Source organism: Xiphias gladius, chromosome 8 (assembly GCF_016859285.1).
Source record: "Xiphias gladius isolate SHS-SW01 ecotype Sanya breed wild chromosome 8, ASM1685928v1, whole genome shotgun sequence".
NCBI lineage: Eukaryota > Metazoa > Chordata > Actinopteri > Istiophoriformes > Xiphiidae > Xiphias > Xiphias gladius.
Window position 1 is genome coordinate 31,616,905 of NC_053407.1, and position 23,918 is coordinate 31,640,822.

The following is a 23,918-nucleotide window of genomic DNA, read 5'->3' on the forward strand; positions in this document are numbered from 1 at the left end:
AGTGACGCCAATAACTTCATTTGATACAGAGCCCAATGCCAGACATTAGAGAGGAATCTACTATGTGTGTGCTGGAAAAGATTTGGAGATTGGGATAACAATGATAGTTTAAATGTACTTCTTTTACTATGTAGCTCTACCATGTGATCTCAGTGACTTTTATATGACATCAACATGTTAACAACCACAGAAGTTTAAATGTCTGGAGATACATGTTCAGCCTAAAAATTGAGTCCGACGGCTTCAGCCCTGCAGGTTTATTTAAATTTATTAAACAGATGTATTAAATTGTGGGTTAGTCTCATGGTTTTCTTAGCTCTCAGATCCTGTTGATGCCTCACTTTAAGAGCCTGGAAATTAAGACATGTTCAGACTGTGTGCTTTCAATCAGTCTCATAGTTTTCTTCATCCTCAGATCGTGTTGATGCCGCACTGTAAGAACCTGGAGATCTTTACGTCCTCAGAGGGAGGAGACTCCAGTGGGAACAGTGGCTGGGAAACTTTCCAGCGTTATCGTTGTCTAGAGAACAGCCAGAGCGTCGTTAAGACGCCAATGACAGACATCTGCAGAAACTTCATTTTCAGCATCTCCGCTATGTTGCACCAGGGAGCTAAAGGTACACCAGTCCACCTTAAATATGATGACTCTGCCTTAATAATCTCAGACTGTCTGAACAGATTTTATTCAAACCAGCAGAACAACTGTAAACACTAGTGACTCATTTATTGTCTTCTGGGCTCTGTCCTCGTCACTCCCCGCAATAAAGCACTGGCCTCAGCACAGCAGAGGGTAGGGAGTAATGATTAAAACTTCCCATGTAAATTCACATTAGATATAGAGGATGATACCAGCCATTATGATTTTGATTTTACAATGTGTGCACCAGCCAGAGATTGGGAAGAAACAATAATAATTTAAATGTACATAGTTACTTTGTGGCTTTGTAATGTGACCACAGAAGCTTAAATAGCTGGAGAAATTTGTTCAGCTCTAAAAACTTCAGCAGCGTCAGTCCTGCAGATTTTAGTGATTTAGTGATTACTAGTCATAGTGCAGTGGCCGTTCAAAGTGTGCCTGTCGGTAGCCTGATGGGAGTAATGGTCTCTATTTACAAACTCACTAGGCAACATTCTGTGCTGTCACTAATGCGACTTTGAAAAAGGTTCAGTTTTATGTTGTCGTCTGATTTTAAACTGAAGCACAAGGATTCAAACTGTGACCTGCTCTTAAGCAACACATTCAGTCTCATGTAAGAACCACTCAAAGGATCAGATTCATGTCTAGTGGCTCATACTAACCCTAACCCTAAGATATTTTGTCACAATCACTAGTTTTTTAATATTTGTATTGACAATATTCAGGACGCTTTAATAAATCGGATTTCAAACACTTGTAGGAACAAACTTGGCAGAGAAAAATCCGGAGTTTTAGAAGAAAAAGATGAAAACGTTCCTGCAGAAAGTCTGATGAATCACTCTGTTCTGCTGCTGATCTCTGACCTTTGACTTCTGTGGAATTAGAACAGGAGGAATTCACCTCAGGGTTTAATTAAACCTGTTCAGGTCTTTTCAAACATAGTTCTGATTCACACACAGAGGATCAGATTAGGAAAGGCAGATGTATTTGTATAGCACATATCATACACAATACAATCAAAGTGCTCCACGTAATGCATAAAAAAGAAAGAAAGGCACCATAAAAACATTAATATTCAAATTAAAAGAATAGAAACTTTTCTAAAGGGCATTAAAAAGTTAAGAACAGAAACCTAAATACAGGAGAGGAAGGTGAGATGGTTCATGATGAGTATTTAAGGTTCAGTCAAGGTTTGGAACCTGGATTTAAAGGCGGTGTGATGTTTGGATTTAAAGGAGGTCTGATATCTGGACTCGTAGGTGGTTTTATGTCCACTGGAAGTTTGTTGCAGCTCTGTATTGCAGAGTAAATAAATGTTGCTCCGTGTTTAGATTAGACTCTGGGAACAGTTAGAAGCCGGATAACCTGATGACCTGAGAGGCCCAGGGGGTTCAGAGGGTAAAAGACAGTCACATATGTATTCTGTGAGATTTATAGACAAACGGCAGCAGTGGCGTAGTGGTGTCTGGGTGGGTTTACTGTAGGTTCAATGGACCTACCTTCCCAACCCCCCACTCTCCCTGGCTACTCTTAGTCATTTGTTTCCTGAGTTTGTCCTTCAGGCAGTGCCTCTTCCCAGGTTTGGTGCATATTTAACAGGGTACTTTTGTTGCCTCTAGGGAGGCATTACCTTAAATAATCTAGTCAGGGAACAAAAGTCTCCTGTTCACAGTAAAGGCAACAGATTACTGTACATGAAAGACTGTAACATGATTGCCTGTAGCCAAGATGTACACCTATACATATCTGTAGCTAAATCCCCCTTCCCAGAGGTGGGTATATGCCATATATCTGTGTATACATACCACAATACCACTGAGCAGCAGTGCTTTAAACTCGAATCTCTGACACACTGGAAGACAGTGCTTTCACATGAGAGCTGTTGTGATTTGTTCACTTTTCTTGATCTTTGTTAGGACTCTTACAGCAGCTTTCTGAATGAGCTGAAGTTTTTTGGGGAGACCTGAGAAAAGACTGTTACAGTAATCTAACCTGCAAGAAATGTAAGATTCTTGCTATGTTCTTAATATGGCAGAATGCAGACTTTGTAATTGATTTTATGTGGCTGTTAAAGGTTAACCCTGAGTTCAAGATCACACCAAGATTTCTAACATGGTTTTGATTTCCAGAGCTACATAGAGTCAATATGAGCGCTAACTTTCAGCCTTCCATATTTTGCACCAAGGATAGTTATCTTAATTTTGTCTGCTCTTAGTTAGTTCAGGCGCAACCAATCTTTGATTTATTCATTTCCTTTGCAGATAGAATCAGTGGGACTGTAGTCACTTAGTGACAGACAAGTTGACAAAATTGGATGTCATTTGTATAATTATGATAGTTGATGTTATGTTTTTTATGATTAATAGTTTATTGTTTTCACTATAGACAAAACATATTCAAATGTTTAAATCACAAATGACAAGATCAACTTGAAATGGAGCATTAAAGTAAAATGGGGAAAAAAAAAAATCACAACCTGAGACAGGAAAAACGATTGAAATAAGAATAGAAATAGACCAAAAAATGAAAAACAATCTATGGGATAATATAACAGTGATGCGTGGAATGCTTAAAAGTTAACAGCATTGCTTGCAAACCGGTATTCTGACAAAGTGTACCCTTCAGTTATTTACATTTCATGTCGTAGTTGAATGCTATTTTTATGAGCTGGAAACGCCATTGAGCACTCGATATATAAGAGTGGTACTGCCCCCATTTCAGGTGAAATTCCTCCTCCCTGTCAAGCAGCCTATATGATAATCGTTCTAGGGCAGCCAGCTGACCAAGACCAGGGTGCCACAAAGATGGTAGTGGTGCAGAGGTAGCTCTCCATTCTGTGACCAGAAGTATCTGCCCTAACATAAGGACAGTCCGGGTCCAATCAGCAAATAGTGGAGTCAAGTCACTTAATGCAGAGGGGTCACACGAAATAAACAAACTCGGGCAGAAAGGGATATCTAAGCCGATAGTTATTGCCTTTTATAATGTGGCCTGGTGGGAGCACATGAATGTTAAATAGAAGAGGCCCAAGGATTAAGCCTTGGAGAACCCCACACATCAATTTGGTGCACTCAGGTGCAAAGTTACCGGTAAAGACAAAACAATTCCTGTCGCGAAGATATGACTTGAACCACTTTACTGATGTGCCTTGAAGCCCAAATCATTTTTCTAGACTATCAATCATTCAGAACCTTCATGAGAGGTGTCTCAGGACTGTGGTGGGACCGAAATCCAGATTGAAACTTATAATAGTAACTGTTAGTTATTTAGTTGCTAATAGAAAACTTTTTCAATTATTTTACTTGCAAAAAAAAAAAAGTTTGACATTTGTCTGTAGTTGGTAATCACATCATATCCAGGCTAGTCTTTCTTAGGAGAAGTTTGATTTATGGAGTCAGATTGAAACCTTGTTTATTTGATCAAAATATCACAACAGACATACTGAACAACTTCAAACAAACTGTTTTGGTTGATGAACGTAGCAGGTCAGAGATCTGCTCTGGTGGGCTTAGAGAGGAGCTGTGGGTCAGCATATACACACGGAAAAAAACTTTTGTCTGTTGTGAGTTTGTTTCACAAAGAACGTAAGACACTGTCTCCCTTAACATCCGTTTTCTCTCATCACTTCTACTTCTCTGAAATAACAGTCTGACTCTCTGCTGACTGACAGTTTTTCATTCTAACGCTGACCTTTGACCCCTCTCATCATCCTCATCCTCATCATCATCTTACTCTCTTCTCTAAAACTGCTTAATTCCTCCTTTCCTTCCTTTTGTTATTGTTAATCTCTTAGTGAGGTCACTCAACAGTTTTTCCGTGTTGTTTCTCATCGACCTCCAACCTCACCTCCTTAACAAGATTCAACTGGTTTCTTCCTCTTCAAATTCCTCAAACATCCGCAGACCTCCCAGCTCATAAATCTGTCATCATTTCTCTTAGATAGTATCTGTGGAGAATTTATTGTTTTCTTTGAATTGTAAACGCTTGTTGGTTTTCTAACTGTTTGACTCCATTTCCTAGAATGCCAGTGTGACCCTCAGGGCTCCCTCAGCACCGTGTGTGACCCCAGTGGGGGTCAATGTCAGTGTCGCCCCAACGTGGTCGGCCGGAACTGTGACAGATGTGCTCCAGCCACGTTCCAATTTGGACCCAATGGCTGCAGAGGTCAAGACCCGATCAATCTATAATCAATCGATACTGATAGGACTAATGATGATCAGTATAAACTCTAAGTGTGACCTATAGTCAAATAAATATACATATATATTATATCATATATATATTATATCATATATATATATTATATATGATATCATATATATATATATGATATATATATATATGTATGATATATGATATATATATATATGTATGATATATGATATATATATATATATGATATATGATATATATATATATGTATGATATATGATATATATATATATATGATATATGATATATATATATATGTATGATATATGATATATATATATATATATATATATATGTATGATATATGATATATATATATATATGTATATATATATATATATATATATATGTATGATATATGATATATATATATATGTATGATATATGATATATGATATATATATATATATATATGATATATATATGTATGATATATGATATATGATATATATATATATGTATGATATATGATATATGATATATATATATATGTATGATATATGATATATATATATATATATATATATATATATATATATATATATATATATATATATATATATATATATGTATGATATATATATGATATATGATATATGTATATGTATGTATATATATATATATATATATATATATGAGATTTGTTTGAGCGAAAGTTTAAGTGAAGTTTAAGTAATATGTGTTTTCTGCAGTGTCTAACTATATTTTTTTGTATTGTTGTGTGTTGTGCCAAAATCTAACTGTATCTTTGTGTATTATTGTGTTTCTGCAGCATGTGCATGCGACCCTCAGGGTTCACAGAGTCCGTTTTGTGATCAGCTCACCGGTCAGTGTGTTTGTGTTTCGGGAGCGTATGGTCGACAGTGTGATCGCTGTCTTCTGGGTCACTGGGGTTTTCCCACCTGCCGACCCTGCTCCTGCAATGGACATGCCGACAACTGTGACCCCAACACCGGGCACTGCATCAACTGTAGGGACCACAGCACCGGACACAGCTGTGACAGGTACAGCAATCAATTAGTCAGCCAGGTTACTCAGAGCTCCACGTTATGCAGAGAAACCAGGTTACTAAAAAAAAAGGGTTACTCAGGTGATCACTAGTTTACTGGCAGCAGATCAGATATCTGATTTCTTTTTTGACCTCCTGACTTCCTCATACCTGTGTTCAGGTGTCTGGATGGGTACTACGGTGACCCAGTGTTGGGGTCAGGTGATCACTGTCGTCCCTGCATGTGTCCCGACGGCCCCGGCAGCCAGCGGCAGTTTGCAGGAAGTTGTTACCGTGGCGAAGACTCCCAGCAGGCTATATGTGTCTGCAACGCCGGATACAGAGGTAAACTTTATTAACACTGAGGCAAAAACTTATCGATAGAGCAATTTTTAAGAAAAAAGTTTTTAACCGGACACAACTCAGTAGACACTCAGAATAATTAACAGTTTTAATATAAGTTCAGCCTGAGGTTTTGGTACTCAGCAGGAAGTTTTCTGGGTAAAAAATAAACTCTAATACTTTTTAGTTGACTCAGTCAAACAGCTCCTGGCCTGTGGAGACAAACATGTTTTTAATTTAAAGAGAAGAAGCTCTGTGATTTAGTTTGATGTAAACCGAGAGCAGGAATGTGTTGTGACTGTAAGTCTGTTATTACAGCAGGAAATAAGATGTTAAGGCTGAAATAAGCTGCTGACAGACATATGGATCACTTTTTCCTTTTGTTTCCACTTTAAACCTGATAAGGGCTGAGAGGAAAATATTCTGCCGACACAGGAAGTTTATTACTGTACTTATCTATATGAAACTCTAGCATGACAACATTGTCTTGTCATTGACTACCAGGTTTAAATATTATAAGACAACACTTCAAACAAAGCTCCTGTTATAAACTAGAAAAAGAAAGAAAACTGAAGTAAACTCAATAACAACGGCAGGTGTAAACACTGTAAACAGGTTGACATTGTTTATGAGATGCGTATGGGAGTTAAGTGTTGAAAGCATTGAAAGGGTTTAATGTGTCTGAAGTGTGAGAGTTGAAAGTAGTTAGAGTTTAAACCCTGCAACCTTGAATTATCACTTTGTTAATACTGAAAACAGTTTACCTGTCAGCTGAAAGGTTAAAAGATAGATATCCCCAGCTGAAATGTAGCTTGTGTCTAAGCTGTTGAAGAGTCAGTTGGTATGTAAGCACTGACATTAGTTAGAAATTCAGTTAAATTTTAAGAGTTAAAAATAGTTTTAATCAGTGAAAGTGTACCTGCTGAAAGCATATGAAAATTTACTTTCCGGTTTAAGCCCTGTAGGCAGTTGAAGTGTAACCCGAATAATAAGAAGTGAAAGAAGCTGAAATGTCCTTGTTTTCTAAGCCGTGAAAGCAGTTGAAATGTCAGTTACACTATAAGAGATGAACTTGAAGTGAGGTTAAGTGTAATCACGCAAAACATTTGAAAATAATAGTTTCGTTTTTAAGGCCTGTAAGAGGCATATTTGTCAGTTTGTATGTAAACACTGAAAGCAGTTGAACTGTCATTAGAAGTGTATGTTAAATCAGTTAAACTGTCAATAGACATTTAATTTAAAGCAGTTGAACTGTCAGTAGTAATGTAAGTTAATGCAGTTGAACTGTCATTAGAAACATATGTTAAAGCAGTTGCACTGTCAGCAGAAGAGTAAAAGTAGTCAGATATGTGTAGAGGGTGAAAGCAGAGCAACAAAACTTATTGTATGTTGTATGTTGACAATTTAACTTATGACTTAATCAGTGATCTTCACTGAAACACTTCATTGACAGCTGACAGAAATAGAAACCAAAACAGAATATTACTTTCACAGAAAACATGAGACTTTTTGTCAGACATGTACAATGGCTGATGTCTTTGCCTCTGTCTCATTCTTACTCGTCCCTTCCAGGTTCTCGTTGTGACGAGTGCTCACCGGGTTACTATGGAAACCCTGGTGAGCCGGGGGGGCAGTGTCAGCCCTGTCAGTGCAACAACAACATTGACATGTCGGACCCACAGTCTTGTAATGCTCAAACCGGCGAGTGTCTGAACTGCCTGTACCACAGTGAGGGTGCCGCCTGCCAGAACTGCAAACTGGGTTACTACGGCAATGCTCTGCTGCAGGACTGCAGGAGTGAGTACACTGTGTTTACTGGGTTACCGTGGCAGCCATATTCATTGCTGTGATCTGAGAACCCTATGAAGTCATTGGAATAGAGACCAGTAAGACGAGACTGATGGGATCCAGTGTACCACCAATGATAAAATTAATAAAAAGTTAGAATAAAATCTTGTCTGAATTGGGGATAAAATCTCAATCAAACCTTGACTGAATTGTCAACATATACATAATCTCTATGAAATGTTATTGAAATCTTGACTTAAATTCTGACAATGTCTGACTGTAATCTCATTGACATGTTGACATGTTGAACGCTTTGTGATGTTATTTGAAATCGAGACATGATCTTGACAAAATTTCAGTCAAAACTTGATTATAGTCATGACAAAATCTTTTTACAAAATCTGACTGAAATCTACAATAACCTCTTGATTGAAATCTATATCAAATTGGAATAAAATCTTCATTAAACCTTGACAAAAATTTTGACAAACTTGATGAAATCTTGCTTGAAGTCTTGACTAAGTCTTCGATAAAATCTTGACTGAAACTGATCTAAATCTTGATGAAATCTTAATGAAGGCTTGACCAGAATCTAGATTAAACTCTTAATAAAATCTTAATAAATCCTGATGAATTCTTTTGTTTCCAGAGTGTGTTTGTAACCAGTTGGGCAGCGCTCCCTCCAGCTGTCCATCATCCGGCGACTGTCACTGCGACCGCAGCAGCGGTCAGTGTCACTGCCTCCTGAATGTAGTTGGCCAACACTGTGACCGCTGTGCGTCTGACACCTGGAACATGGCGAGCGGCCGTGGCTGTCAGACCTGCGACTGCGACCCCAAACATTCGTATGGGACATCCTGCAATGAGGTGGAGACCAAAAATGCAAAATTAAATTATGTTTTGTACTGAAGTCAGAGGAAAAACTGTGTAAAGTTTCATTTAAATCTATAAAATTGATTAAAGGTAAAACATTGTGAGTTAAAGTATGTTTAGCCCTGGAGTCCACCTGTCTTTATTTATTACATTTTCTTCTGATTTTAGTGTAGTTAAAAAACATAATTTTATTTTTAGATCAAGAAATTCAAAATGTTATAAAATAATAGCAAATTGAAGATCAGAATTGGCTTTTTGTAACAAATTTTGCTACTCTTTTACCAGTCGGAAGACCATTGTGCAATCTCTTGAAAAAGACATCATGATCTCAATGAGACTACCTGTTTAAATAGAGGAAATACTTTGTAGCTCAGCAAACTGTTAAAAAAGGGATAGGGTTTATGATTGAACTGTAAAACCTTGTTGACAGTTTTCCAGTGGACCATGTAGCTGTGAGTCCATCATGTATTTATTAAGTTGATGATTTTGGAGTTCTGAATAATAAACAGTTTGTTTCATCCACAGATTAGCGGTCAGTGTTCATGTCACCCGGGTTTCGGAGGTAGAACATGCAGCGAGTGTAGAGAGCTGTTCTGGGGAGACCCAGAGATCAAATGTCACGGTAGGTGCACTGTTTATACGTTCACTAAATGAAACCAGATCACTGAGGTCGTCAGTCAAACAACAGTGTTTTTAAAAAGTTTTTACTTTTTTTTTTTTTAATTTTTACTGAGTAATGAGAGTGACAGGTCCTCGACACAGCAGACTACTGAGTCCAGAGTCCAGGTCTGAATCCAGAGACCAGATCAGATCAGATCAAAGTTCAGATCAGACTCCAGAGTTCAAATCAGTTAAGATCTGAGTCCAGAGTCCTTGACTCCTTTTAAAAACGAAGACTAAGAACCAGAATAATTCAGCCGCTTCCCCACTGCATCGTGGGAACATTACAGCCCCCAGCATGCTCTGCTATGATCTGCTGTGACTCATATTAAGTCCAGATGTTCCCAGAGGCCTGCTGGTCCTGTCGCCATGGAGACAATACCAGAAATCTGTCTGAACCACCAGATATCCCTGAAATTCACAAAGAAGCTTTGTCAGTGTGAAGCAGAGCTGGAGGCCAAGGGAAGGTAGAAGGGAGGAAAAGAAAAGAAAGATGGCCAGAATGATACCTGCTGAGAGGAGAGAGGGAATAAGTGGAAAGAAAGAAAGAAAGAAAGAGGGCAGGAAAAGAAAGGTCAGATGATAACCTGCTGAGAGGAGAGAGGGAAGATAGAGGAAAGAAAAGACAGGAGGAATAAAAAGGAATGAAAGGTGGACAGAAGAAGAGGGTTAGTCTACCCCACTGCAGACTAAACTGTCTCAGGTCAGCTTCCGTCTGTTTATGTTTTGGTTCAAATATCTGACTGTCTGTATCGCTGTCTCTCTGTAACTTCTGTCTACAACTGACTAGTTCAGGAGTGTTGTTTCTGCATCTGAAAGAAGCTTCAGCTGTGTTTAATACAAACCAGATGTTAAACACATGCACGCACACGCATCCTCTCCTCGCCAGATGTGTTCTGTTGAACAGGAAGTCAGCCAGTTTGTCTTAGACTCTTCCTGTAAAATGTTTTTACTGTAAATGAAAAATTTGACCTCCTGAAGATTTTTCTTCCTCTCACTGAAACAGAAACATCCTCTACAGACTCTTCACTCTGCAAACACTCTGAGCTTTCATCATGTTGTAAGGCTTTGTATATGGCAGGATATGTGTGTGTGTATATACTGTATGTGTGCGTATGATATATACAGTATATACAGTGGGGTCTAAAGGTCTGAGACACCTCAAGATACTTATAATTTTCTTTTGTTTTGAAAGGTAATACTAATTTTTTTCTTTACAAATGATAATATCAGTCTAACAATTTGAGTGAAAGTTTGAATCTATAAAAATGAACATGAATTTCAGAATATCTTAGTATTTGGAACGTCCCCCTTTTGCTTTAATGACAACATGCACTCCAGCTGGAATGGGCTCCACAAGATTGTGCAAAACCTGGTGATCCATGTTATCCCAGCATGATTTGACAATGTTCCAAGGAGCTTCTTGTGATGTCACATAATGCTTGGCTTTCTCAGTCTTCAAGTGCCCCCACAAATGTTCAGTGGGGTTGAAGTCAGGTGACTGTAGAGGAAAGTCCATGACAGTCTGTACTCCTTGGTCTTCTTAGGTCTTGAAGATATTCTTACAAAGCTTCGAGGTGTGTTGGGGTACATTAACCTGCTGCAGTATGAATCCTTCTCCACAAAGATGTAAACCAGAGGGTATAGCATAGTAACTTGGCTTCATCAGTAAATAAAACCTTTTTCCACGGTGAAGTGCTGGAATTTCTTAGCCCACCCCAAGTCTTTTGCCTTGTTTCCCCTCCTGAGAAGTGGTTTAGAAACCTGTACTCATCCTCTGAGACCACTACATGACAGCCTTCCTTTGACAGTACTCTTGCATTCTTTATCTAGCAAATTCTGTATATGTAATGAAGTTCTGCAAAGCGTTTTAGAGTTCCATGCACTGCCCCCTTAGAAACCTTTAGTCTGGCTGCCAGTGTCGCTGAGAAAGCCCCTCTTTGCTTAGAATAACAATTTGACTCTTGACACTTGCAGTTAGTTCTGCTGCAATTTTTCCCACTATCTAAATGCTACTTATTAAGCGATGATCTGCTGGAAACTTAAGGCACAGCCTTATTTGATACAGGTGAAAATGGCTTAAAATTGAGTTACTTGAACGAGCCTCTGATGATCAGATCAAATCCACCTGAATCCATTTGAACGCATGCTTCAATGGAAGGGATACAACTCAAGGAAATCTGACCTTTTGTACAAAGGAGTTAAGTTGTTCAATGCCCTTGCTTAAAATCTGATTGATGGCCTACAAATAGTAAATATTTCTTCTTCATGTTACAGTCATAACTTCTTGTGTTTTTAAATGTTTCTGAATCCTCAAACTTTCTGATTATTTCCAGGTTTATGTGACAATTTTAGAAATTTTAAATGTGGGTTCTCATATATATGTATATATATGTGTGTGTGTGTGTGTGTGTGTGTGTGTGTGTGTGTGTGTGTGTGTGTGTGTGTGTGTGTGTGTGTGTGGAGTCTGACTGTGAAACTTTTTTCTTTTTCTTCAGACGCTTGTTTGACCCCATACTGAATTTAGTGACTTACTGTCAGACCACTGACTGAAGTGTAGATCAGATGGTAAAAGAGGTATTAAATCACATTCTCTGTGGTATTAAAGGGGTCTTTAAAAGTCTTAAATTTAACTTGATGAAACTAAAGAAACTTGCAACACCAGAGTTCATTATACTTAACCAAACCTGTTGGAGATGAAAGTCAGAGTTTCATGGTTCAGATATTTTGTTGTCTACAGATAGTTAATTAAAGTGGTCCTCTCCTCAGCGTGTGACTGTGATCCTCGTGGTATCTCCGAGCAGCAGTGTGACAAAGTCAGCGGTCACTGCGTCTGTGTGGATGGAGTGTCCGGACCGCGCTGTGATGTCTGTGCCCGTGGATTCTCAGGAACCTTCCCTGACTGCCACCGCTGCCACCAGTGCTTCGCTGATTGGGACGACACCATTGGTCAGCTGACCAATCAGACACACCGCCTTGTCAACAAGGTCAACGCCATCAAAGCCAGTGGAGTCAGTGGACCGTACAAGAAGTCAATTGACAGCATGGAGAGAAGCGTAGCCGACATCCAGGTCCTCCTAAATCAGAACCCGGCCTCGCAACCGCTGACTGAGATCCAGCACCTGCTGCAACAGGCCAGGTGAGATTAATTTTAATCTCAGATTAAACTTTCTGAAACAGGTCAAGTGAGACAAGTGAGATGATATTTAATGTAAGATTAAAGCAATTTAGATTAAAGTAAACATTGGCCTCTGACCTGTCTTTGTCTCTCAGTGAACTGATGAGGGCCCTGAGCCTGATGTTGAACCACACGGAACAGACTCTGGTCCAGGTGGAGGATCAGGACTCAACAGCAGAGACTAAAATGAACTATCTGATGTCAGATGCTCAGAAACTGGAGCGAACCGTTCAGGAGCTGCTGGATCAGGTCGAGTTAATCAAAAACTCTGACATCAGAGGTAAGGAGACAGAGCGAAAGGTCAGAGCTAATGATTAATTTTATTATTGGTTAATCTGCTGTTTATTTTCTCGATTCATCGATTTGTGTAGAAAATGTGACACTGAGAAAAATCACAATTGGACAAACTGGAGTTGACATATTCAAATGTCCAACGCAACAACCATAATCCCAACCCTGTGGGCTGTAGGAAATTGTGAGAGATATTTTTCAAAATTTTGTGATGATTAAAAACAGAACAATGATTCCTAGAGAAAATAGTTGGAAGATTAATCACTAATGAAAAAAAAAAACATCACTTGCAGCCCTGAAAGTAGGAACAATTTTTTATCTTTATCCTGATCTTACAAATCCAGAATCTGTCAGACTTTTTCTGTCTGATAATTTTAGGACTTTAAATGTGACTGCAGTGAACTTTTTTAGACAAATTGTATGAAATTTGGTGGACATGTTTTATTGGTTTTTGTGTGTTTCCCAGCTGTGATGTGGAGTTTAAAAATCCTTTAATCTTCATTGTGGTCTGTGGTTTGCAGTTCTTTTTCTGAAAAAATTCTGGAGAACTAATGGAACCTGTTCATGTCAGATGTTTGTATTTTGACAGTCCTGTAGTGTGTGGACCAAACTTTATACGGATTTACAGAAGAACTGGTTCAGGTTCTGTGTTGCTGTGTCACTCTCTGTGAGCTGATTTTAAAACTCTTTCTGGATCAGGTTTAACAAAGTCTGAGTTTATTACACAAACAATTGACCTACAGCCACCGTACACTGAAATAAACTCAAATTGACACTTTATTATTTTAATATAATTATTATTGATTACAGATCATATATGAAGGGCAAACTCTGATGGACTCTTTAAACTGACTGAACATCTCCAGTGGAGTTTCAATAAAGTTTTCTTCTGTGAGATTCTCAGCTTTTCCTCTTGTCTTTTGCCAGGGGCGACGGACAGCATCACTAAGTACTTCCTGCAGTCTCAGGCAGCTGAAGCTCGAGCCAACGCCTCCACCATCGATGCCAAGAGCCCCGTGGAAACTTCTGGGGCTCTACGGCAACTCACAGAGGACAAACTGAACCAAACCAGCGAGGGGTTCCTGAGGAGACACACTGAGCATGCTCAGAGACTGGACGACCTAGCAGGGGAGCTGCAAACTCTGGACCTATCAGGGATCAGCCATAAGGTGGAGAAAATATTTTTTCGTTTTTTATTATTTTGAACTTGATTTTTGGAAAAAGTGACAGCCCTACTGCGCTATATGTAAATGCTGGAAGTTATTTTTTGTCTAACTGTTAAAACAGTTGAATGTACAAATGAAGGCAGTGTAGATGATTCATATAAAACTTTCAGTGTGAATCTGAATACATATTTTTTAGTGAAACAGATACAGAGACCATGTCTGCAACTATGTCTTTACTTTCTGTCCTGGTTCTTACAGACCTGTGGCAGTCCATCACCGGATCAGGATTTGTGCTGGAACTCTCTCTGTGGAAGTCTAGGCTGTGTGGACTCTGAGGGTCAGACCAGGTGTGGAGGTGACGGATGTGAGGGCGTGGTGACGACAGCCAACAACATCTGGAGAAAGGCTCAAGAATCGGAACAGGAAATCATCAGCGCCATGGAGGAAGTGGAAAAACTGTCCAAGATGGTGAGTCTGACGGGTACTGGTGGGTCCTGGTCTCTGGTTCTAGTTCGGGTGGACTCTGGGTGACGTTCTCAATTGTGTTTTGTCCTCAGGTGTCAGAGACCAAGCTGAAGGCAGACGAAGCAAAGCTGAGCGCTCGTGACGTCCTGATGAAGACCAACAGAACCAAACAGAAAGTCGACCAGAGCAATGCGGAGCTGAGAAGTCTCATCAGACAGATCAGAGACTTTCTAACACGTATGTCTCTCACTTCCTGGTTAACACGAAGTCAAGTACCTGAGGTGTTAAGAACCTTGTGACTTCCTGTTGTTGGTCCAACAGATAAAACAAAAACACAAGTGTTCAGCTAAAATTTATTTGTGTCTATCATGTCCTCAGTAATAATAACACTGCCCTTTTTTGGAAAAAACAAATAAAAAAACCATAACATAATGGTGGGGGTGGGACTCTTTAGGGAGTTAAACGTTATTTAGTGGAGTAATTGGGATAAACTGACAGCTTAAAGAGGTACCAGCATACTTATATACCTATAGTAAACAGGACAGAGATTTGTTTCTTAGTCTGGAGGCATGGTTGACAGGTTATTGAAATATTCAATAAAGGTCTCCGTAACTTAAAGAAACCATCCATGGCTCCCTAAGAGAAAATTTGATTTTTTACAATCTTAGAAAAACATCACATCATTCAACTAAAGTGAAAAGGAAGGTGGTTTTGGAGATTTCGCAGCTAGTAATAGTCTTCTTCTTGCTAAGAGTGTTGTAAGGGCAATTATATTTTCATTTCGGCCTGTACATTGCAAGGGTTATGATGGCACACAAAATATGGCGTATTAAACACTGAAGACTAGAATCATTGTAGATGTGGACAGGATCCATAGATATGTGTGAAATGGGCGAGGGGCTCACCACAATGGTCACATTTTGGGTCAGACTCAGGATATATTTCAGTCAGTGTGGCTTTACGAAGGTGGACTCTGTGTACCACTTTCAACTGGATTAAACCGAGCCATGCACATGAGGAAGATGAGTTAACTCTTTTCAGAACGTCTTTCCACCAATCATCCTTCAACTCCATCCTCAGCTCTACTTCCCATTTAGACTTAACTTTGTAATAAAACCATTCTCCATTGGAGACAGCGAAAGAAGCTTTTCCCACTTTAGTTCCTGAGGGAGATGTGGGAAAGGTTCAGATATTTTTTTTTTTTTTACAAACTAATGGATTTGAAGATACCTGAAAAATCATTGAAGGATAGACTGAATTTAGTACGAAGAGAGGAAAAACTATGAAATATATTTCCCTCATAGAGATCTTTAAAGCACATGAGCCCTATACTGTACCATTTACTAAATGTTGAATCTAGAGTTGAGGCTTTAAATAAGGGGTTGTTCGTACCTAGAGCTTGTGTGGATGGTAAAGAGAATGTAAGATGACAAGACAGACAGGAAGGAGGAAAGAGAACAGCACAACGCAGGTTCCACATAAAGATGTGTAATAATAATAATAATAATGATGATGATAATAAACTAATAATAATAATAATAACGATAATAAACTAATAATAATAATAATAGTAATAATTGAAGCAGTGGGTGTTGAGCAGGATCATGGGGGCAGTAGGTAGTTTGCCGTCACAGATCCAGACTCTGCAGCTCCACAGGCAGAAATACCTGCAAAAAGCAACAGGAGGAGAGAGGACAGAAACAAGAAAGCACAAAACTATGGGAGAGAGAATAAGCTGAGTTAGTCCTTTTTTTCTGTAGAATTGTTTTGCTCTAGAAAAACCTTATTACCCCAAATTACAACAAACACCTAATATAAGTTGGTCTACAGTTTTGAAAACGTTTTGGGTAAAAAGATTGGACACTGGAATGGAAATTAGGGATTGCACATTGCACTCTTCCTACCAGTGATAAGGGCATGTTATTCCAAATCTGAAAATTAGACCTCATATTTTTTATTAATCGTAAAAAAATTAGCTTCATAAAGATAGGATTGTTTCCGAGTAATGTTAATGCCAAAGTATTTGAAACCAGAGTGAGATAAATGAAAAGGAATATGACTTTGCTGAATCTGTAAAGCTGGAGTATTGATGGGAAAACAGTCACTTTTAAAAAAAAATTCAACTTGTAGCCAAAGAAAAAAACAAAATCTTTTAATATTGCTTCGGTGGCAGGAGTAGAATACTCTGGATATTCTATATGGAGCAAAGGTCGTCAGTGTATAGGGTAGCCTTGTACTCTGTACCAGGGGTCCCCAACCTTTTTTGCACAGCAGACCGGTTTAATGTAAGCATTGTTTTCACGGACCGGCCTTCAAGGTGTGGCGGATAAATACAACAAAATAAAATGATACGACCAACACAAAACATTTGGTATTTTGTAAATATAATAATAAACGTGAATCCACTGTGTAATTGTATGTAACTTTATTAGCAGCGTCCTCCTGACATGCATTAACAACATAAAAAGAGACCCCGCTTGTTCCCGCTTTTTCCTTTGAAAATACTCCAAAGGTTTGTTTTTTAATGCAGGGTGCTTGGTCTCCCATTGGTGAAGCAGTTTCGAGGGCTTCATTGCCTCGTTGGAGAGACAGTTGCCGCATATAATGCAGAGCGGGCTTGGTGCGCGGGAATCTCCTTTCGCGATAAATCCATATTTTAAGTACGTCTCCTGGTATTGTCTGTTAAATGCAGCTTTCTTCTTCTTAGTGGTCATACGCTGTTCATCTGTCTCCTTACTGGGCCTTTTCCCCTTTGTAAAGAAACTTTCCAACGACGTCTGTTTTTCACTCATTTTGCTAGCCTGTGGGTTTAATATTAGCGTTCCGTCACGTGACCGAGACAAGCATCTTGACAAGCGTCAAGAGTGAATCAAGAACAGATGGATGTAACGGAGAGAGTTTTCAATTATCATTTAGATTGTCATTTTTCAAAATAAAAGATTGTTTGGACTTGGATAATAAAAAAACCGAAAATAATGTAAGTTATTTAGTCTTTCTGTGCGGCCCGGCACCAAACGACCCACGGACCGGTACTGGTCCGCGGCCCGGGGGTTGGGGACCAGTGCTCTATACCGTACCGAGTAATGCCCCGAATCTTAGGTGATGCGTTAAGAGCAGTAGACAAAGGTTCAATTGCAATAGCAAAGAGCAAATGAGACAATGGACCCCTTGGTCTGTCCCTTGGAAAGGTGAAGAAAGGAAGAGTACAATGAGTTTGCATTTACATTTGCAAGTGGACTTAAATATAGCATTTGAACCCAAGTAACAAAAGTATCTCCAAAATCAAATCTTGATAAAGCCGTGAAAGGGTGAGGGCACTCTGTTTGGTCAAGCGCCTTCTCTGCATCCTAGGAGACAACTATTTCTGGAAGGAGAAGTGGGTTTGATGTATGAATCATATCTAAAAGTTTCCTAAGAATGGAGAATAAATGTCGACTTTTAATGAAGCCTGTCTGTTCTACTGAAATGATCTGTTTGAGGACAGACTCAAGGCGTTGCCCTAAAACTTTGGCTAAAATTTTTGGTTCTTGATTTAGAAGTGAAATGGGGCGGTAAGATCCACAATCACTGGGTTCTTTCAAGTGCCAAGGGGTGCGTTTCTTAATATTAAGAGGATCTATACATGAAAATGCTTGGTGGACATGAATAAAAAGAAAAGCTTCTAGATATTGGATTCAATTATCTCCAAGGGTCGACACACCCATTATCTTGTAAGTGCTGACAAAGACTTGGACATTTTCAATACATTTAGTTTGGGATTAGAATGATCCAGTAACGTATCAAGAAAAAAGTTTAGATCACCTCCATAAATAAGTTTATGGGTGTTTAAATCTGAAGCAAGTGAGACTGGCTCTCACCCCAGAGCCACCTTTAAAACTCACCTGTCCAAGTTACTATCTGTCTCTAACCACGGTGACATCAGTAAAAAGAACCGAGTGATTAAAGCAGAGTCAAAGATAAACTCACCAGATGTCCTCCAGCATGTCATTCTAGAGTTGAAGGCGCTGGTTGGTTGAGCCTCCACTGGTTTTTAGGTTTTGACGTGGACATGTCTAGTTTTTGACATTGACATGTTAATGACAGACTGAGCAGAAGATCTCACACAACAGTCGTATGGAGATAGCAGGTCAGAAAAATAGTCAGGAGTCACAAGTACAGGAACCAATGTAGATAGGTTAGTGTTATATTAAATCTTCTGTTGGATCTTGTGAGTCACCTCATTGCAGCTTTCTGAAACAGCTTAAGTTTGAATAGGTTTCTCTAACTCACACAGGAATATAGAGAATTACCGTAATCTCATCAGAATGTAATAACAATGTGGATTACAGCTTCCAAGTGCTCTGCAGATAAAAAGCTTGAATTTAGGAAATGTCTCAGACAGCAGAGTTCACTTGGCAATGAAACCAAACCTTGTTTTCAAATGTGACACTGTTACTGGTACGCTTAATGTTAGGGGGTCTCGAAATGAAGATGTGAAAGAGGACTATAGATAATAACTTGTGATTTCAGTTAAAACTGAAAGAAGTTCTTAGATCATTTTGTAACACAGACCTGTAGATTGCTGAGCTAAATAATGATAGTATTCTTCTTCTTCTTCTTCTTCTTCTTCTTCTTCTTCTTCTTCTTCTTCTTCTTCTTCTTCTTCTTCTTCTTCTTCTTCTTCTTCTTCTTCTTCTTCTTCTTCTTCTTCTTCTTCTTCTTATTATTATTATTATTATTATTATTATTATTATTATTATTAGAATCAAAGGAGAAGATCTGAGAATCATCTGCATAAAAATGTAAACTGATATATGATGCTTTTGAAATATTTGATCTAAGGGTAAAATGGAGATTAGTATCGGACCAGGACCGATCCCTGCAGTACTCCAGTAGAGGATTTACAGTCCCCCTATAGCCACACAGAAGGCTCTGTCAGATAGTCACTAAAACCAATATAACTGTACCAGTACTCAAGTGGTCAACTGTATCCAATTCGCATTGAGATCTAAAAACAATGAAACAGATGTTTGGACACAATGAGATGCTAAAGGAAGATCATTAAGAGAGTGCCATCTCATCAGAGACAAACCAGCTCTTTGTGTTGTTTCAGAGGATGCTGCGGACCTGGAGAGCATCGAGCTGGTGGCTAATGAGGTTCTGGCTATGCAAATGCCAACCACACCGGCTCAGCTGCAGAACCTGACTGAAGAAATCCGGCAGAAGGTGGGAGAACTGGGACAAGTGGAGACCATCCTGCAGCAGAGTGCCGACGACATCCAGAGAGCCGAGAACTTGCTGGACCAGGCCCGTCGAGCCAGGTGAGTCTTACTGGCTCTAAAACGTCTAGAACTATTTTAGCGGTTCAGATGGACAAATAAGATCCAGTCTGTATATCCGTTTCAACAAAGATCTACTCAACACATTTTCATCTTTCAGTGACCCTTGTTAAATCAAAACCCTCAAGACTTTCATACAGATTTGTACAACAATTGTTTAACATTTCATAATATTTGGCCTTAAAAAGGTCTCACCTCTCCAACAGCCTGTAATAAGAGTGATGAAATTTGACTTCTTGTGTTGCTTAGTGAGGAGGCAGCTGATGTTAAGGACTCTGCAGAGAAGGTGAAGCAAGCTCTGGAAGAAGCTCAGAGAGCTCAGACAGCTGCCAGCAGTGCCATCCAGCAGGCTGCCGCCGACATCCAGAACACCAACAACCTGCTGTCCTCCGTCAGTACTGACCTAGTGTTTATCACTGACATGATGGAAATATTTACTGAACGTTTACTGACTTCAGATCAGAAACATCAAGGTAACGTGTCATCTGTGTTGCGTTCAGGTGCAGTCAGAGACAGCAGTTGCAGAGTTAAAGTTGAACAATGCCACCCAGAGGCTGCAAAGGCTCGAGCAGGATGTAACGCTGCTGAGAGACAAAGCTCTGAATGTCTCTCTGAGCTCCGAACAGACCAATCAGGACGCAGCAAGCATCAGAAAGATCGCTGAGGAGGTGAAGAAGGTAAGTCTACCTGCTATATCTGTAAGCAGGTTGGCCAAGGACACTCACACTTCTGCAGATTATTATTTCTTTAGTTGAGTCTGTTTCTGTTGACGTTTTCTTTCAGGAGCTCAAAACTTATTAATGACAATGTCACCAAATCTGTATGGGTGTGTTTAGGATCTGGACTCAGACCTGAAGGATAAGTATTCCAGAGTGGGTCAGCTGATTGGTCAGAAGGCAGGAGGTGTGGCTGATGCCAAGAAGAGGGCAGAGTTACTGCAGCAAGAAGCCAAAGAGCTGTTGTTGCAGGCAAGCGACAAGCTGCAGCTGCTGAAAGGTGACATCACACTGACATCACACCTCCACCTTCAGTGTCATAATTTAAAACTCAAAACTTCACGTTAGCAGAGCATCATGATGGAATGTGGACACAACATACAACCACCAGACTGCTCAGAGTGGGCTGGGGGCAATGCATGCAAAGTAGTTTGGCTCCCAGTACCAGCAGTGCTGGGAATCCTATTTTGATCGCTCAGATATTTATTTACTTTTTTTTTTTTTTTTAATCAATTTAATTTATATATTTATTCTTCCTTTGTTAAAAGTGGCATTGCAGCATACACCGGTAAAGTTATGTAAGTGAAATTTCCAGGGGAGGTATAGAATGGTGTACACATTAGACACCAAAAATGACACGTCCACTAGCAGCTGGGGCTATAATCAAGGTAAGGGCACTTTGGCCAGAAACTCCCACATTGTACTTCGTACATTTAAAAGCCTTGAATGCACGCATTCCCTAAATTAAGATGTATCTTTTAATTTAGGCGGGTCCATTTCCGCTTATAATATTTTTTGAAAAATGCAAAATATGCAAAACCTAGCTTCCAAAACCCCTCCTAAGCTGTGAGTCTGATCTGCACTTTGAACATAAAATCTATTGACTCTCTGTTAAAAAGTTAGTAAAAGGATTTAGTAATCCGGAAAATGCGTAAGTTATAAACAAACAACTTCCTATAGTTTGCAATCAAAACGGTATGTGTTGCAAATCTTGCAACAATCACTCCCATTAACACGAAACTTGGTCCAGTAGTTTTTCATGCCACACTGAGGCTCTCTACAAAATTTGGTGCCAATCGACCACTAGGGGGTGCGTTTATTGCAAAATCATGAAAAATGCTAAAATGAATTTTCCAAACAACTCTTGCGATCTGCATGACACTTTTTATGTTTCATCAATGTACTCTCGTGATCACAAGTTATTATGAGTTTTGATACTCCAAAAAAAACAAAAGTTACAAAGGAAAGACTTGTACTCATACAAAGGAGCTTTAGAGGTGTGACTGACCATTCAGAGATGTGTGAACAAGAAATGCAGTGGTCAGAGTCTGAACAGTTTTGTTTTAACCACCTGTTTCCTGTTTTTCAGATCTGGAGAAGTCGTACAAAGACAACCAGCGGACTCTGGAGGTGAAGGTGGAGCTGCTAGTGGACCTTGAGGCCGCTGTGAAGGAGCTGCTGCAGGAGATCAGCCACAAGGTCACCGTTTATAGTACCTGTCTGTTCTAGGGTAAAATGTCACATTCAGAAGGTCAAACTGACATGTATGGAACATGACATGTATTTTTAACCTGAACCTACTTACCTTTTCATAGAGAAGAAAAAGACCAAAAATTACAAACTTTATTTAACTGTTTTGCTTTTTTAAGATGAAACCACTCTGACAAAGATATTGAATGTTTAATTTTCAACTAATTTACAAATTTGAAAGCCTTTTAATTTTTGTGTGTTCTTGAGTGAGTCATGACATTTTTAAACTGCTGCCACTTTTATTTACACACAAAAATAATGAAGCTATGAAAGAAAATTTAAGCAGATACTGAACAATAAAACATTTAAAAACCACAGTTTGATCCTTTAACAGTTGTAAAATTAATTAAATCTATCAAAATAATTCAGAAGCAGCTGAAATTCATCAAACTGATTGATTTGACATGATTGAATTTATTTGTCTGGAAATGTTGTTAAACTTAAAATTCCGCTGCTTTAAACATTTTAAATTTTGAGGTTTTAATCTGTTGGAATGTCTTTGTGAATGTAATACAGTCAAAGTACTGACTGTAAATCATTTGATTCCAGTTTAACTAAATGTTTAAAGTTGAAAAAAAGTGAATGTTTAAACCATGTGACTGCAACAGTTTCGTTTTTTTGTACTACTTTTAATTTGTTCCTATGTGGCCAAAACTTTGAACCCAAAATGATTTTTAATAAAAACTTCCAGTTTGAATTACACTGAGTTTGGTGCTCATTACTTTAGAGTATTAAACACCAGTTAATATATCTGTTCATTTCATTTGAAGTCAGAAAGAAACTGAAGAAACTATTGATTATGGAAGATAAAGAAAAGAGAAAATATGGTGTACATTACAGTTGTAAAAGTACTCAGATCCTAGTAAAAGTACCAATAATGTAAAAATACTCTATTACAAGTAAAAGTCCTACATGGAAAATCATACTTAAGTAAAAGTACATAAATATTAGCAGCAAATTGTAGTTAAAGTATTAAAGTAAAAAAACTGGTTTGGTCCCTCTGTCTGTCTTAGGGATATGAGATGTTTATAGCCAGATGAAAAAAAAAAGATAGTAAAACGAGAGGGTAAATCCATGGTTTATCTCCCAAACCTGCATATTAAAGCAAACCATGCGAAAACAAATCAAAAAGGATAAGGTGTTCTTCTAAATCGGAAGAATCCCGCTTAGCCTTGCATGGTAGCCCTAAAATATGTAGGAAGGCTACGTAACACTGCAAAAATCAGGCACATCCTGTCTCAAAAAGCGGCAGAAAAACTAGTCCATGTTTTTGTTGCCTCTAGGCTGGATCATTGTAATTCTTTATTATCAGGCTGCCTTTAAAAATCTCTAAAGACTCTCCAACTGATCCAGAATGCTGCAGTGCAAGTACTGACAGGTACTAGGAAAAGACATCATATTTCTCCTTTGATAGCATCACTGCATTGGCTCCTTGTAAAATCAAGAATAGAATTTAAAATCCTCCTCAACAATAAAGCCCTTAATGGTCAGGCGACATCTTAAAGAGCTCATAGTACCCTATTACCCCACTAAAACACTGCACTTCCAGAATGCAGATTTACTTGTGGTTCCTAGAATCTCCAAAAGTAGAATGGGAGGCAGAGCTTTAAGTTATCAGGCTCCTTTATAGTGGAACCTTCTCCCAGTTTGGGTCCAGGAGGGAGACACCCTCTCCACATTTAAGAGTAGGCTTAAAACTTTCCTTCTTGATAAAGCTTATAATTAGGGCTGGCTAAGGCTTGTCTTGAACCTTC

General features: G+C 38.9%; 1 protein-coding gene across 2 annotated transcripts in view; it reads left to right on the forward strand.

Annotated features, from left to right (window-relative positions):
- The window catches only part of lamb1a (laminin, beta 1a), a 45,955-nt gene extending 23,089 nt beyond the window's left edge, over positions 1-22,866 (forward strand). For both annotated transcript variants that reach the window (XM_040132632.1, XM_040132631.1), the window contains 17 exons: positions 416-617; positions 4,658-4,801; positions 5,622-5,853; positions 6,019-6,182; positions 7,752-7,976; positions 8,617-8,834; positions 9,366-9,462; positions 12,270-12,639; positions 12,774-12,958; positions 13,897-14,138; positions 14,394-14,603; positions 14,693-14,837; positions 19,693-19,900; positions 20,168-20,309; positions 20,419-20,595; positions 20,755-20,914; positions 22,004-22,866. In XM_040132632.1, coding sequence (XP_039988566.1) covers positions 416-617; positions 4,658-4,801; positions 5,622-5,853; positions 6,019-6,182; positions 7,752-7,976; positions 8,617-8,834; positions 9,366-9,462; positions 12,270-12,639; positions 12,774-12,958; positions 13,897-14,138; positions 14,394-14,603; positions 14,693-14,837; positions 19,693-19,900; positions 20,168-20,309; positions 20,419-20,595; positions 20,755-20,914; positions 22,004-22,143 — 3,261 coding nt within the window. In that variant the 3' untranslated portion in view covers positions 22,144-22,866. The remainder of the gene's footprint in view (positions 1-415; positions 618-4,657; positions 4,802-5,621; positions 5,854-6,018; positions 6,183-7,751; positions 7,977-8,616; positions 8,835-9,365; positions 9,463-12,269; positions 12,640-12,773; positions 12,959-13,896; positions 14,139-14,393; positions 14,604-14,692; positions 14,838-19,692; positions 19,901-20,167; positions 20,310-20,418; positions 20,596-20,754; positions 20,915-22,003) is intronic.
- The last annotated feature ends 1,052 nt before the right edge of the window (positions 22,867-23,918 follow it).